The sequence below is a fragment of the Hesperophylax consimilis genome, chromosome 7, assembly GCF_061612785.1.
Source record: "Hesperophylax consimilis isolate HC1 chromosome 7, BYU_Hcon_1.0, whole genome shotgun sequence".
NCBI lineage: Eukaryota > Metazoa > Arthropoda > Insecta > Trichoptera > Limnephilidae > Hesperophylax > Hesperophylax consimilis.
Genome location: NC_142842.1, coordinates 21,978,759 through 21,996,067, shown reverse-complemented (window position 1 = coordinate 21,996,067; position 17,309 = coordinate 21,978,759). Strand labels below are relative to the sequence as shown.

At 33.6% G+C, this 17,309-nt stretch overlaps 1 protein-coding gene across 1 annotated transcript in view; it reads left to right on the top strand.

Moving 5' to 3' along the window:
- Ac76E (adenylate cyclase type 2 Ac76E) overlaps window positions 1-17,309 on the top strand; it is a 400,108-nt gene that overhangs the window by 342,746 nt on the left and 40,053 nt on the right. Inside the window, exons 8-9 of the mRNA XM_089633305.1 lie at window positions 1,885-2,043; window positions 7,298-7,430. Of these exons, the coding sequence (XP_089489431.1) occupies window positions 1,885-2,043; window positions 7,298-7,430 (292 nt within the window). The remainder of the gene's footprint in view (window positions 1-1,884; window positions 2,044-7,297; window positions 7,431-17,309) is intronic.

Below are 17,309 nucleotides of genomic sequence, written 5' to 3'. Positions count from 1 at the left end.
TATCGTATGTATATCACATATATAACATCTAACACTTTATTATATTCACATTACCCTACGATAGGTAGAATCGAGTAGCTAGGGGGGGGTGAGCAGGCGACTTAGAAGATAAGGTTTATGAAATGGTTTTGAAAAACAGCGGTAATGGATTCAACTCACTCTATCTCAAAAGAACCAAGGGATACCACACAAAACATAAATAACTAGGTTTCTAAACCGAGAAACAAAAACCCAACACAACGTTCGGTGAAGCCTTTTTATACTGAACCGTCACGTGAAATGAGTACGTTCAAGGTCGTACGTCACGTAGACAAACTAGGATGTACACACTTGAAGGGGTGTGTAATAAAGAAAAGACGGCAGGGAGGACCTTCCTACCCCGGATATATATATAACCAAAGCCTTATGGAAAAGTTACCTACGGGACTTAAGGAAAATGTATCGTAGGAAGAAGAGAAGGAAAAGTTTGAAGTAGAAAGGGCATATCATCACAACCTGTGTTCAGATATATTCGAAATGACAAATATAAGTTAGCAGTCCACGACGGAGTGCTGGTACCTACCCTGATGTATGGAAGTGAGGCATGGAACTGGCAAAGAAAGGATGAAAGTAGATTAAATGCTGTTGAAATGAGATCCCTGAGGCGTATGTGTGGTAAAACCATGTTTGATCGTGTGAGGAATGTGGAGATCCGCAAAGAGTGAAAGGCTGATGTAAGCGTAATGAGTAAGATTAAGAAAGGGACGCTTAGATCGTTTGGGCATGTAGAGCGAATAGCGAAGATAGGAGTGTAAGAAGGATATATGATGCAAATGCGAATGGTAGCAGAAGTCGGGGACGCCCGAGGAAGACATGGCACGATCAAGTGAATCAGATACTCGATTCGGGCCATGTCAAGAGTCAGAATAATAGAAGAGTATCTATGAGACGATGTATGAATGTGAATGAGGCAAGAAGTGTGTGCCAAGACCGAGTTGTTTGGCGGTCCGTCCTCTCTGCCTACCTCTGCGGGGAAACGGCGTGATGGTTAGTTAGTTAGTTAGACAAATATTTTTTTGGGAAATGATCATGCTTATTATCATGATCATTTTTCTCCGTGTAAGGTACCAGTGTATGAGCATAATGTGTATTTTGGTAGTTATTATGCATTAGTATTTTGGTAGTTATTATGCAAAAAACCATTCAAAGTTTGTAGTTTTTTTATATATTTTCAATGTTTATTTAAAAATAAATGCTGATATTTAATTTTTTTTTGTCGAAAAATTCTTTTTATATTATCCACCTTAAACTTGGTACACATTTTATGTAAGTTTCTATAATCTTATAAGTTCACATTTTATTCCAGGATTTCATATATTTTCAAACCTTTTTTGGCAGTCCCATTTCTTTAAATGTAGTTAACTACAAATTTAATATTATGAATTGTATATATCTAACCATTGTATAAAATAAACGCCCCGTTGGACATAAGTAATTATCAAGTACCCAATTTTAAACGGAAAAATCAGAAAATTCACCTTAAACATATAGTTTTAAAACGATTAGTAATAATAAACTATTACCAATTTTATTAAAATTTCACACTGACACGTTTAAAACCATAAGTACTTCATGGTGAAATGCAGTTTCATGATGTTTTCAAACCGAATGGATATGGTTTTCCTTTAATACTGTGAAATCTACATGGGTGTGAAGTTAGTCAAAACCGTGACCCAAGAAAAGAAGAAAGACTGGATTCCTATAATTTCAAAATGTGGAAAAATTATAAATTTTTCAGCCCTTTTTGGGACAATTGATTTGTAGAAGAATATTTTAGCAGTAGGTCAGTGTAGATACTATAAAAACTCTACTTATTAAATAACTTCGTAAAATATTAATTTCTAGGTTCGTTCGAGAAGCTACAGGCTTCAACGTGGACATGCGCATTGGAATCCACACGGGAAACGTTCTCTGCGGAGTGCTGGGCCTGCGCAAGTGGCAGTTCGATGTCTGGAGTGACGACGTGACATTAGCCAACCACATGGAGTCGGGAGGTATCGCTGGGTAAGCAAGAACCTTCCTTTATTATCTTCGTACTACCGGCGCAGCACAGTGTGATATATTTGGAATCTAGCGGATCTTTATAATTACGTCAAAAATACACCATTTTTTCTTGATTTTGCTTGGCGAAATTTTGGTTTTTATAAGTATACGAGGGTATATTTTCATTTATTTGACAACACATAACGGTAAAAATTGTAAAGATTTTTTAAAGTTATTTTTGGATTGAGTTTATATATATCATGGTACATAAATAAATATATAAATAGTTATTTAAAAAAAATGTATTTATACATAATATTGTATATTTACAATATGCTTATAATTTATTATCAAATTTCTAAACACATTCTTTCTTCACTTTTCACACACAGAAAGGAGATAAATTTGTGGGTCTATTTTGAAATTAAGAAAGAAGTATATTATTTTAAGCAATTCGAAATATTTTTTTCTTTCATAGTAAATGAATTTAGCTTTAGTAAAAATACATTTGTAAGAAGGGTAGCAGGTCTTGCAGAATCTTGCAGGATAATTTGTAAAAGTCTAATATGGAAATTGCATTGACGATATTAATTTATTCGCTAAAAATTATAAATATTTTGCAGGCTAATGAAAAACATAAATCATACATCTTAAAACACACAGCATAAATGAGCATAAATATAAGACGATTATAACTCAATTACCCAAGTCTTGCTAGAGAACATAGAACGACCCACCAGAGTGAGCTTAGGTGAATGATTCCCGTTTGTTAGGATTCCCTAATAAAGCGCTACTTTAACACCCATTTGTTTACAGTTAAAATCGATTTCTTAGAAATTATTAAATGTTTCATGTGAACGGCGTGTTCATGTGTTAATATCTAAGGTGATTTTAAACGTATATGTGTTATCAGCTGTATTTAATAGAGTTCCGCTAGATTCTCAAAATAGTACATTGTGCGGCGCACGAGGCAGCTCGAAACTAGCAAAGAAATGATTAGCTGTCAAAAGGAGAAAATAAAGTGAATGAAATAAATGTTTACTATAGTAACAAACATATTCGGGATTTTTCAATTACTGTTCAACTATCACTTATATAGATATCTTCTTGTTTGCATTTGTTTAAAAACAGAAAATATCAACACACGCCTCGTCTATCTAAACGATGTCAAAGAAGAATCTATAGCGAAGTGGATGACAGGGGCTTGCAAGTAGAATTGTGATGCATATTTTTCTGATTTATGCTCAGGACGAGTGTTTTGCGCGAGTAAGAAGCAGGTATTTGTTTGCATTCTTCTCGAGATGGGACTCGATTTAAAATATCTTCGTAGACGGCAGTACCATGCTCCGAATTATTTACCGTCTCGCTACACACGGATCGCAAGGAGTCGTATTTATTCCATTATAATTCTAATATTTATTTTTCATAACAATGATGCATTCTGTTTTACATTTAAATATCTTGAACACCTAATTGTTAATGTCTCACTAGAACTTGTAATTGAAGATCTCTGGCGTCATGAAATTTACAAGTGTTTTTCTCTGATCTGAAATTTCTTGATCAGCGCAAATTTTCAGGTCGAAACGTCTGAAAAATTCAACATTGTCTTAAAAATGTCCCAGAAAGTATCTAAAATAACTTTTTCGCAGTGAAATATACTGAAGCAGCCTGTTATATGGGGAATGCCACTACCTATTCCCAACATCTACCGTCAAAAGCACCAAAGCGGGAAATGTGCAGCGACATTTACAGCAAAATTTGATTACCTGAATACAGCGAGGAATAAAATTGTAAGAGGTAATGCAATTTGCGAACACTTTTGTTCGAACTATTTCCCTGCGAACTGAGTATTCAGTGTTCATTCGCGTTTCTCGAATTCCGTTTGAATAGGCGAAAACTTGTAGCTTCCGCTACCCCCTGAAAGAATATTCTGGAAAACTCTTTAACCTGAAAAGTCTCGGCTGTTTTGCTGGGCCTTTTGTTTATCGTTCCGTTGCGCTTATTATTATGTTAATTCTGACTGCTGAAGGAGATAAACACTTTTGCAATTTATGCGCATAAACCGAATGCAATTTGCCACTGCAAGCCGAGATCTTATATTGACAATAACTGCATTGGGGTACTCGCAAAAGAACAAAGGCTTTCGTGTTCATGAATTTTAAACCACTACATTTTGGTTTTTATTTTCGGCAAAGCCTTTTGACGAGCTTCGATAAAGTGCAGTAAAGTATCCCTGTACATTATTGAATTTTTACTTCGATTTACGTATGCACGAATAGCGAAATATTCATACTAAAAGTTGATTCAAATTATTACTCATTTAAAGAAAAAAGTGTTTAATAAAACTTACAAATAATTTATTGAATTTGTAGTTTTCAAGTTTCGTTTCCAATATTTATTCGTTTCTTCGGAGTTTGTTTTAACAGAACGAAGAATGTATCTTCACTGGGGTTACTGGAGTACTCCGTGGTAAGGTCAAATGGTCCTTATATTATAAATTATGTTATTTAGGTTATTTGTGCAAGTACAGTGAAGTAAACAAATATACAATCCATTGAAACAATTTAACAGGTATGTAACCAGAAATGTAGGTAGGGAAAAATAAAAAAAAACTACAAAAAAAAATCTAAAAATTAAAATGAAATATTTTAGAGAACATTAAGGATTATCGTAGACTGCTATAAGTTGAATTTATGTATGAAGATTAAAAAGACCAAGAAAGGTTCATTTTTAGTTAAATTACTTATTTCAATACGTTATAATTACTTTTTGGTTAACACATTTTATGTATTATATGTTCATTTCCAGGACAACCTTGAAACAAGTGTTGAATTCAAGTAAAAAAATCTTTGATTTTCATTTTAAAACAAACCAAAAAATCATCCAGTATCTACTAAAAATATTTTTAAGTCACAAAGTATAGAAAAATATGTAAATAGTAAAAGTTATTAGACATAAACAATAACAATCAAGATTCACTACACAGGTCTCTGAAATCCCCTAAAATTAAAAAATAATACATATAAATTATCTCTCCAAATAGAGTAAAGTTAAAGAAACCAACTTCCCGCAAATATCCACACCTGAAATTTTGCAACTTCTTATCACAATAGTTAATACATATTTTCTATAATTTGTTTTCTCGAAGGACCCAGAAGGACAAACTTTATTTAAGTTTATACAATTTATTTTTACTCGTTATTTTTACTACAATCCATAAAAAAATTAAAAACAAAATATATCATAGAAATGTAGAAAAAATTATAAAACAATCTGAAAGTTGTATTACATATAAAATAAATAAGAACTCAACCAAAAACTATCAAAATTTAAATGACTTATAAGAGTGAAGTTAGACCCACGACTAAAAAAGTGTTAATTTCATTATATCGTCAATATTCCGTCGGTTCTATGGGATGAAGACACTGTGCGCCGGTGGTGAGAGCAATCTTTATTGAACAGAATCATTTCGGACGTCTACATTGTTAGCATTAATGAAGCTGCCTTTAAAATGCAAGCTCTGTTACAACTAGTAAAGTTGATGTACCCACTGTCTAATTTTATGTAATAATTCCTCTTTACAAATGTATTTAAACACGCACTAAAATGAACTAATTTATTATTTTCAACTTTATTAGTGCCAACTGCTCTCACCTTCCTAGAGTCAGTCAGACTTTGGCATCTCCAGATTGGGTATGTTTTGAGATAGGATAGAGAAAAGCGGGGAAGTACCTGGTTATTTAGATTTGGTCACAACAAACAATAAAAGCGATTTCAAGTAAAGTTTCGATTCTGAAAGGTGATCTTTCACTAAAGCGATTTTGAAATTATCTACTACTCTGAAACGTGCCGCAAATACACTATACTATTATTTTAGAAGAGTAAATTGTGATATAACAAAAGGTAATCAAAAAAATTTAGTTGCGCATTTCAAAATTTGACCCGCGACTTCCGGATTCGTAGCCAAGGATCCATTCAACCACGAAGGCCATATTTAAATGTCAATATAGGTACACTATTATCACAACAAAAATAGGGGTAATTCAATAAGTTCGGGTAAAAGGAATCCGCGTTGACTATACACCAAGTAACGAATCTTTCATAGCAATATGTAAATAGTGTACTTTGCGCAAGTGCACTTAAAACTTTATCCGTTTCCCTATGTAATACCAAACAATCCACTAATGATTATTTCCCCACTAACTTAAACCTCACGGGAGTTTAATGGCGTTCTAATGGAGCAAATATTTAAATGTACTTATGCGTAATTGAATTTACATAGCGGATTCCAGCGTATAAACTCTTAAAATAAAGCTTTTAAAGCCGTATGCGTGTGTTAAATGCGGTACGTTGGATAAATGTACATTAGGATGTATCCCAGCTCACTTATTTACTTTATAAAATCGATAAAAAGTAAAAATATTTTCTCTGTGGAAGAGATTTTGATCGTTTCGTATAGATGTTTGTCAAATAATAACTACGATAAATTTATGTATAATATTATTCAAACACTAGCAGTTTTATTTATCGTGGCGTAGTATTAACAGCTTTAGACAAATATTTACACTAAAACTGATAATTTTTGAATGCACCTTCTATTAGCTTTCTGTTCTATTCTGAATGATACAAAACAAACATAAAAATGTCTGATCTTAGCTTTTTAATTGTGTTAAATGGATCTTTGAAAACTCCACGGCTCAAGATCGCAATAATATATTATAAGAAGTTGAAAAAGTTCAGAGTTTTTAGTAGAACGCAAAACCGGAATTCTCTTATATAGGTAGTATGTACCTACTTATCGTCAAATCGTTTTATTTGGTATTAAATATTGAAACCAGTAGGTTCCTAATCATTAAATTGTATGCATTAGAAATACATAAGAGAAAAATAATTACTGTCGCAACTGGATTTGAACTCGGGGCTTTCGCTATCGGAGCGATCCCTGCAACCACTGAACTATCGTGATATCCTTCAAATCTGCCGTGCTACCCCACATATATTTATATATTTCATACAAACATATATATTTCATACAAACCTGATGTTTCAGATTTTTTTTTGGGGTTTTAAAATGTTGAAATCATCCCTTTTAAAGATGAGTTCACATCATGACGACAACCCTGATGAAGTCATGCCAATAATTTAACGTCTTTTTACAATATTTTTTCCATAAAAGCAAGAATTATCTAAATATGTGATTGTCAAATGTACGTCTCTATTAAAAACTAAAACTGATATTTTACTAGGTCTTTTGTTAATATCTTTTATTTTTTAGGCGCGTTCACGTCACGAAGGCAACCCTGATGCAGCTAGGAGACAGGTTCCAAGTAGAGCCTGGTGACGGAGGGTCTCGCGAAGGATACTTGGCGGACCATAAAGTGGAAACCTACCTCATCATCCCCCCGAGAGTGAGTACACCTTACTCTTCTTAATGCAGGAATAAAAAGGCGAGTTTGAATTAAAGAATGCTACTAGCACCGGAAAGAAAATTTCGAGAAGTTTTATTTATACTGATCTTAAACTTAGCTACCTTATCTGTTTTTTCTTCCTTCATACAGACCGGACCTTTTCAAGTCCCGCATAAATAAAACCCTTCCCACGCTGTATGTAATAGAATAAATTTATATACGGTAATAAGCAAACTTACTTTGTGAATTAAAAAGTTACTGTATAATACATGTAAAATGTAATGTAATGAAAGATTAAATCATAAAAGTTTCATGATTTGATGGTGTTTATACAATTACAAGCAAGTATAAAATGTAATATTGTATTTTGTATTACTAATTTTGTAGTCAAAAGACAAACATTAAGGTGTACAAAAAATTTAATTTTGATTTTCGACTCCTAGGCGCACAAAAAGGTCTATGAAATTAGTTGCTATTTTAATTAATTTAATTTTGATGTATAATATTCAAAAATTCAGAAAATAGAAGGCTTTTACCAACAAGCTCTTCTAAAAACCACTAAAATCATGCATAGCATCCTGCGTTCACTTGAAGTTAAATATATATATGTATTTTATTTGAAAAGATTCCGTACAACTAACATCGAATAAATGCACGTAGATTTACCCAACATTATGTATAAATGGGATTTCAATAGCTGTCACAAGCCAACAAACCTTCATTCAAAGAATTCGTTTAACATTTCCCCGCCACATACATGCTCTTTCAACGTGACAAATAATATGACAACTTCCACACAAAAGAGATTGATAATATGTTTTCATCTGGAATTCCGGATGAAATAACTCTCGACTTCGGTAAATTCGCTGGAAAAGTCACGTAGAATTATTATTTTTCACCATTAAATGAAGATATTTATATCTCGATGCCACCTAGTATGAGATTTATTATCTAACAATGCCTTACCTACAAAAATAATGTTGGTTGTTTCCAGGTAAAAAATCTAATTGTTGAAGTGAAACTTCTTTACGCGCGTCATGCAATTTCGAGGACCGGAGTAAAACCGACTCATGACCGTCACGAAAAACTGTGATCATTTCGCTATAGGAGCCTAGCTAATATTATATACCTAGTTTAGGTCACTCTCCAAACTCAGCTTCGCGGTCTAGAGGCAGAGCGCCCGACTCTCGTCGTGAAGAACCGAGGTTCGATCCCCGCTTTAACTATTTTTTTTCTTCTTTTTGTGATTTTTTTATTACGAGGAAAAGTGATAAAATGCTTTCGTGCTGCGACTTTTAGATATTTTGACTATATGATATTTTGGTCGAAATATAGCTTACAAATCGAGCCGGTAGAGTCGCTCGGTATTTTGATTAATTATTTTTATTTTGAATCATTAAAATTACTAATCAAGGCCGATAACGCGACTAATTACCCTCGCAGACGTGCGTGACAAGTTTTTTTAGTAAAAAACACAGCCGTAAGTGATTTTTTCAAAATTTAGAAATGTTTTTCAAATTCAGACTCCATACGGGTATGAGACTGTTAAAACACGATAGATCTTTTCCAAAACGGACAAATATACGGAAATATTTTGAAAAACGACAGATATGACTTCACACTGCCGATATATCTTCGATTCGACCCTATATAAAGCGTTAACGAGACGTTATGTGATATTATTCATTTTCCGTGTTTGAAAACGAAAATTGGCGCGGGAAAAGTCAATTGAGGAGTACACGTTGTATACGCAGTTCTCGTCGCGCGAGATACCTCTCCTCGCGGTCTAGAGGCAGATCGTTCGACACTCGCTATGCAGGAACCGGGTTTGAATCCCATATTTTTATAACTATTCATTTTTTATCACATGCTACTTATAAATATGTCAATAGACAGAAAAAAAGAGAGAATGAAATGAAAAGAGAGAGAGAAGAATACTAAAAGTTTCACTTCCGTCGTGCGTAGGCTTGCCACACACTGTATTTTTTGAAAAAATAATAGTATTTATTGAATTATTTGTCGGTTTAAAATGAGGCGGTGTTTCAGGCTAATAATTATTGTTTATAATAATTTACTATGTAATTTGAAGAATAACATGCGTTGCGCTCTTACTAGAAATTGTAGAACAATTTAGGAAAATCAGTAGACTAGACACCCTATTCACAATAATTGTATTCATTGTGTTAGTAAATTATTCACAAACTATGAATACCGTTAAAAAGATGTGAACCATTTTTTTTTTATTCTGATCATTGCACGTAAAATGCATAATTAATAATTATATTTTCTAAGAGCTATCAAGCTAGATAGCTCTTGGAAAACTCCGCTGGCTGATACGACTGCTGTCACCAACGTCGCCCAGTGTGACGTTAACGCAGCTAAATTCACGAATGAAAACAAACATGTCGTTTTGATGTCAAATCAAAAATGTTAAATCGTCACAGAAAATTTTATTTGTCAACAAAAAATAAAATTAAAATACCAGTAATTTATGTTAATTTTTCGAGATTATAATGATTTGTGCGGATTTTTCACTACATAGAATTTAAATACATAAAAAAAGTTTTCATGATGAAATTTTGTGTTTAAATTCCATGTTGCGCTTCCTTCTTCTTAAGCCAATTTGTCAGAGGACATTACGATGTTCATCATCAGGGCAGATGTTTGGATTGTGGTGAAGTGTGTGTTTAATGCGCTTAATAAACGCTTTAATCATCTTAGGACCGGTAATTCGATATAATAATAAGTTGAATTTCCGTGCTTTTCGGCGTTAAGTTTTGGTATAGCCGTCAAGTAATGTATACCAAGAACTAAATAATTATGTTTAAATTTCGCCACTCGGAATTGTCGCTTGAAAAACTTAATCAGGTTTAGTTACGAGATTAAAATATCCAAGATGAATGTTCTTACCCATCTTCATATTCTCTTTCTCCTGCCACTCCCCCATTTCAGTTCCAACCTCTCAGTATTTCGTTAAGATAACCCTTGTTATAAGACTTTTAAATTGTTAGAAGTGTGAAACTTTATAATTCTCATATATTATTTTCTCTTCTACAAAACTGTTAAAAGTGGAAATGTATTACAAATAAAATTTAAAAACGACCATCTCCAGTTTCGTGCCATAAAGGGGACTATAAAATGCAAGCATAAGGACAAACACATTTTTACAGTATTCCGCTGTGTCCTGTCGTAAGAACAAAGTTACATCTATAAATTGTAAGACCTATCATAATATTACAAGCCTTTTATTTCACGTCATAGTAACCATACGTTGTAGATTCTAATGGGTTTTTAAACACCGAAATAAATAAAACCGTAAAAAAGATTTATTTTTACTATCGTGCATCTATTTTAATATTTAGTTGTTGTTAACTGGGGATTCAACCTTCACCTCAGGGATTGGTGTCAACTGCGCTAAAAACTGAGCCAAATTTCGATTGTCATCCAATTTCAGATAAATTTGTGTTTGTCCGCGTGTGTATGCATGGTTAGTAGAATGCGTGATCATCGACAACAAGCCTATCTACTGAGTTTCAGCTCGATCGGATGTCGGGAAGTTGTTAATTTCCACGTCCAAGATTTTCATTAATTCATTCACGTCCAAGATTTGCATTCATTCTTATTAAAAATATAGTAAACCTCGGGGATGATTTGGAAAAGAAAAAAATAAACGGATAAAATATATTTCGCTTATTATTAGAAAATGCAAAGAATATAATGAAATTACTGCAGAGAAATAACGGGTAAAAGGGAATCACACGACAAGACATTTTCTGGAACTGAGAAAACAAAATGATGTTTAAATTTTTTGGAATAACTTTTCTTAGATTACTTTTAATGATTCCCATCAAAATAGGTATAGTCATCATCATCAACTTTTCAATTACTAAAACGATTTTTTTGTGAGAAACAAACAGCTTACGTAATACATTGATATTCACACATATATGAACATATGAGGTTACATGACTTTTGAGATAAGCCAAAAAAGTTTCTTGCAAACAAATCAGTAGGTAAAGGGAAGAGGAAGAGGATTATAGGATAAGGAGAGGAGATGCTCCTGATACATTCTATACTCGTGCATTCATTTATGATCGTACCCGTTACATCAGTTCAATATTTCTGAAGGTTATTGCCAATAATATCTGGATAATGAAATTTTGTGTCATATTGGGTACATATGTACATACGGCGATTTGAAGATTTTTTTCTATTGTTGGTTCTGAATTATTGCGGACCGAATCTGGGGACCGTCGCACGGCGGATAGAAAAGGATTGCAAATCCAGAATGCCGACTTAACGTTTCTGTTCTTCTTTCGCTTTCCCCACTTTGTTGGTTCAAATACATTGAACTTTTTACCACCACAAACTCGCGAGATCACGATGGCTTTATAGTTTCGACGCGGTTGAACAAGAGGGGGCTCCGTAATCAGACACAGTTTGGGTGTTGACAGGATGATTTTCAACTGAACTACACGCACGTTGTAGTCGATATAGGGAGCTAGGAATTAGGTAGGTGGACAACAATAATATTCATCAAGGAAATAAAAAGGAAAGATATAAGGCGTAACGATGCTAGGTACCAACATGCATATTACATGTAGCTTTTTCCGTTCACGAAAAAGTTTTTTATTCCAACCGCGTTCTCTGAAAAAACCATTTATCAATTAAAATCACTCAATATTCAGGCCATTAAAAACCGAAAATGAACCGGAACGTGGTTATAAGCCATGTCACCTGTTATTTTCCCATTTCAAAATGCAAATTTTTGTGAGAAGAGAGCTCAAAATGTTTCAAGCGAAATCTATTTAACTCCCACTTTCAGAAATTCCAATGCCCCAAAAGACATTAAATTAAATTCAGCTTATTTTAATTTCATCTCTACAAAATTTTTAATAAAATAAGGTGTAGGAGTTGAACCGTCTACAGAAAAGCGAAGCGCAACACGGCATAATACCCTAAAAATAAATCACGACAGCGAAAACAAAAAGTTCTATTATCACTTGTAAGAAATTATAATTATGATTTCTTCAGTTTTAAGATTCCCTTTTTAATAATAACCTGACAATATTTGAAAATCTAAAAAAAGTAAGTAGAAAATGTTTCTTTTGTCGTGTCGAGGACTTAGCGAACCGAGGACTTGAAATCATGACGCATAGGTAGAACCAGACACGATGCCAACTCAGCCACTGTTCGGTCAAAATTAGGTAATCAAAGCATGTTGTCTGCGATGATAAGCGTGATGAGAAATTACATTGCTTAAATGAGTACCAAAATTATTTTATTTTCTTAATATTCTACACATTTAAAATGTGTATTTCTTTGGTTTAGATTTTTGACAAATATAAATCTGAATCTCTTATGATTTCGGTTTTTAATTAATGTTTTAGGTTTACAATTAATGTTTTTTCGAAAGATGAATTTCTGATCGTCTCTCTAATTATTTTTTGGATGGCAATGATTCGGAGGCAAATATTTTATACATACTTTCAGCTTCATAAACCCCACAATTTTAATATCCGGTGAGTTTTTACGGGTTTGCGGTCGTTTTATTTGACTTTATATTAATTAATTACGATTAATTCAAAAATACTATTTCATGGTGGTTTAAGCCTTGGACACAATTACAATATATAATGGCCGCATAAATTGGGCGTGGCATGTTCGCATTGTATGTTGGGCTGAAACACTACGCTATAATCTCCCCCGGGAGAGGGGGTTAGATCAGTTAGGGGACTGCCGCGGAATATCATTTATTTGTATGGGATCTTATCTTGACGACAGCCGCGTCATTACGGCGCTTCGATTGTTATGTATGGCTAGCAGATCACAGCGCATATCGTCGCCACGCCCACCTTTATAGCATACCATATTTTTAGGCGTGACAGGTCTTTATGGGATTGTGTGGCGCGAAATATGGAGTTACATAAAACGCTTTGAACCTATAGAGTAATCTGTAACCCCCTTGATTATTTTATGAACTATGGTTACACCCCAAAACTATAATATCAGTGTATAAACTTCGGCGTTTTGTACGTAAAATTCTAGAAATCAATGATACTCACTTTGATAAATTTGATTTATCGGTTTACAATGTCGTGTAATCCTCGAAATGCCTAGAAATATATAGTAACACTAATCAAGTGTGATTGCTTTGAAGTGGTTAGGTTCATAAATTATTTTTGTATTTTATATTTGTTGCATAAAATTTATTTTTAGTAGTTGTGTAAATCATACAGCCGATTAGGTAATCATAATATTGCTCATAGCGCCGAACAGTAATGAGCAACCCGTGGCACACGAGCCTATTTACTTCGGCTTGCGAGCCTTTTCGAACTGCCCACTTGGCTTTTGTTGGCAATCACGCACACACACGTGCACATATGTAATAAGCATTTCTCTGAAATTGGAGGACATCACAGCAGTTCATGTACGAAACAATTGTCGATTTGGCTCAGTTGTTAGTGCAGGTTTAACACATTTTAAATGTTCACAGCAGTCTTACAGTCAGTCCCTTGGGAGGAAGGTTCAATCCTCAGTTATTTTTTTTTCTCTCCTTTAAATTGGTTACTAGCCAGCTCAAGAGATGTTGCAACTAGATCGAAAATTGAAAATAAATGTCTGATTGTAAAAACGGGTTACGGGTTGATTTTTGACTGTCTATTTTGAATAAACCGCCCAAAATGGCAAGAATTTTTGCATGTGAAATTTTGAATTTTTTTTTTTACGTTCTATGACGATTAAATTTCAAAATTAGCGGTATAAAAATATGTTTGCGATAGCACCGAATTTATAATTATTAATATTAATACCTTACACCCTGCGACCCACGAAAAAAAAACACTAATAAACTGGCCCTTTGGCTAAAAAGGTTAACCATCACTGCCTTGGAAGTTTTACATATTTATCCATGGAAAATAAGCACGCAATTTGCGTAAGTACCTACTCATTAAAGAGGAGGTTAGGTTCACCAAGAAAATAATTATGTGCCATGTTAAACATTATCATCCTTTGCAAATTCTAGACACATTTCATAAGATATAATAGTTATTTTTGTTTATGAAAGGTAATATTGTTAAACTGAATTTAATATTTAAAATTTAAGACTGGTATTTCTAATAACTTCAGGAAGCTAATTAAAACAGTATTTCTGGGAATGGGTATTACATTTTGAAAATGGAAATATTAATCTAAGTCTAGAACGATTTTCAGATATGAACATGTATTTTTCTTTGAAGGTCTTTAAATGGATGTAGGTAGATATTTGTATTTCTACGAATAAGAGATAATGTTGGTTTATCCGAAAGCTTTCATAGAATTAGGGATCTAAACGAAAAAATAACTTGGTTTTTACTCCCTAAACAGGTCTCATGATATTAAAAAAATGCAAATAAGACAGTACAAATAAACACGACGACTTCATATTTGAAAAAATGATCTTTACTGAATGATTAAAAAGGTCACCATATCGAAGCGGAGACGGAACGTACAAGCCAACAAACAATTTGGAAGGCGGGTTTGGACCGCCGAACCGGGAACCGTGTATTGGATAACCAACACCTCTGCCATAAGTCAGCTCAAGTGGTTCGCTACGTTTGGTTATTAAGCAGGAGTGCCCGGGTTCATCGGGTGATGTGTGTTCAGGATACGCCTGCCACCAGCTGCGTGGCGTGCCAGATCGAGAGAAGCTGGTTTGGAGAGACCCTTTGACCCCTTTAACTGGTCTCCTGAACCACCCCCTTGCGCTGCAGTGGTAGGGATACATTCATATGTACGTCACTCCTGGACACACTGATCTCTAGATCCCCACCCAACCCCAATATCTTTTAACTTCCCAGAACTTCCTTTCCTTAAAAAAACCCTCCATATAGCATCCCAAAAGATGACATATGCCCCGAGATAAATTATTTTCATCAGGGCCTTCCGAGTGGGGTTAACCTTAAAAAATAAAATAAAAAGATGACTGAACGCAGGACTTGGCTGTGCTCTGTCAATTATATTATGTTTATACGCGACGTCTGAGAATGAGTATTTCATTATAGTAGAAAATAGATATTAATATATATGTTATAAATGGCAGATTATTTATAATTGATAGGCCCATGGAAAGATAATCCAAGATAATACTTATGTTTTTACAACATTTTCCCAATCACAAAATGTACCACAATGTATAATATTCATTCAAAGTTGCTTATACAGGGTGGGACAAAAAAAATATCTTAATGTGAATGCGCCATATTTTTTTCAAATAGCGACAAATGTTACTGTGCTTTGAAATTTATATTTTAGACAGATAGAGAATTAGTTGGCAATACGCGATAGAGCGATACACATTACGACATTACTTTTGTCTCATCTCATAACAACCGACCAGGAATTGGTCAAATAAGCAGAGACAATAATTCTGCGTTCTTCAGGTGTGATCAACTAGGACGGGTTGTTTCGGAGAATTTGAACAGTTCTTAAAATTTCAAAGTTAATTTTCCAATTCTGTGAAAGATTTTTTCAAGTTATGTTATTATTTCAGTTCTGTCATGCAACTAGCCTACGATGATATAATAACAGAACTTGAATAAGACTTTCACAGTACCCAGAAATGAACGTTGAAATTTGATGAATTGTTCAAATTCTCCGAAACAACCCGTCCTAGGTCTCTATCTGTCTACAGCATAAATGTCAAAGCACAATGACATTTGACGCCATTTGCCAAAATTATTGCACATTTACATCATGACAATACTTTTGCCCCACCTTGTATTTTCACGGTAGGTTTTTTTCGTTGTACAGATGCCTCCTTGTACGTTAGCCTTAATCAAAGGCTTTCAATTACTTTTACATCCCAGCTTTCCATATAAAACCGCTCCGGCAAAATGCGGAATGAAAAACTTTTTTTCGAACGCACAATAATCGGCCTACTTGACTAAGCAGAAAGTACCGAACGCAAAAATGATGAATTTTTAAACATTATCTTTTCAAATTTTTTTGTTGTTTATTATTAGTTTACGATATTTATTTTAACTTTACATTAAAATTAAGTTAAATAATGTGACAGAAGACAGTGGTAGGCTTTAATTAATTAATAACGCATCGTTTTACTCTTCCAATAGAAGCTAAGGTAGATAGCAGAACATTTTATAATAAAAACACAGAATTTCGTTAAATTCCGCTGTGAAAATGCATGCAACCGCATTAAGAAACTATTACAAGTGCTTTTAAAAACATAAATTTAATGAAAGTTGGATGATATGTAGCTTTTTGCGCATAAAATTACTGTTAACATGGTGTCCGGAAACTCGTGATACAAATGGTAAACTGGTGAATCACATCACATAGAAAACTCGAAAATACATTTTTTTCCGAGCATTTCGTTCAAAAAGTTTTTATTCCGTATTTCGCCAATTAAAAGGACAAAAAAAACTTTTTTCCGGGTACGCTTTTTGCGCATTTTAAAAGATTTTAAACAGCTGATATTAACCACTTAGCGAACAAATTTTCCAAAATTGGCCTAAAAATGCCAACTTTTGAGTCGATTTACTCGAGAACGAAAGCTCAAATCAAAAAAGTTACACCGCGAAATCCATTCTAAATGTGATGTAGTTTGTTACTAATTTCCTGCTTGTTCTATGATTTCTGAAAACGTGTTCATTATTATATAACAAATTTAATTAAACAGCAAATTCAATTAAATATTTTAAATAAAAAGAAAAAATCTCCAATTAAAAAAAGTATTGGTTTACGTCATAATTTGATCATTTTACAGTCGATACAAAAGTGCTTGATAATAAATGTTGCTATTATTGACTGTAAAATTTTTTGTGCTCTTTAAAACAATACAAAAAAAAATTGACTGGAATTCTTAAGCCGTGTTTATTTTGT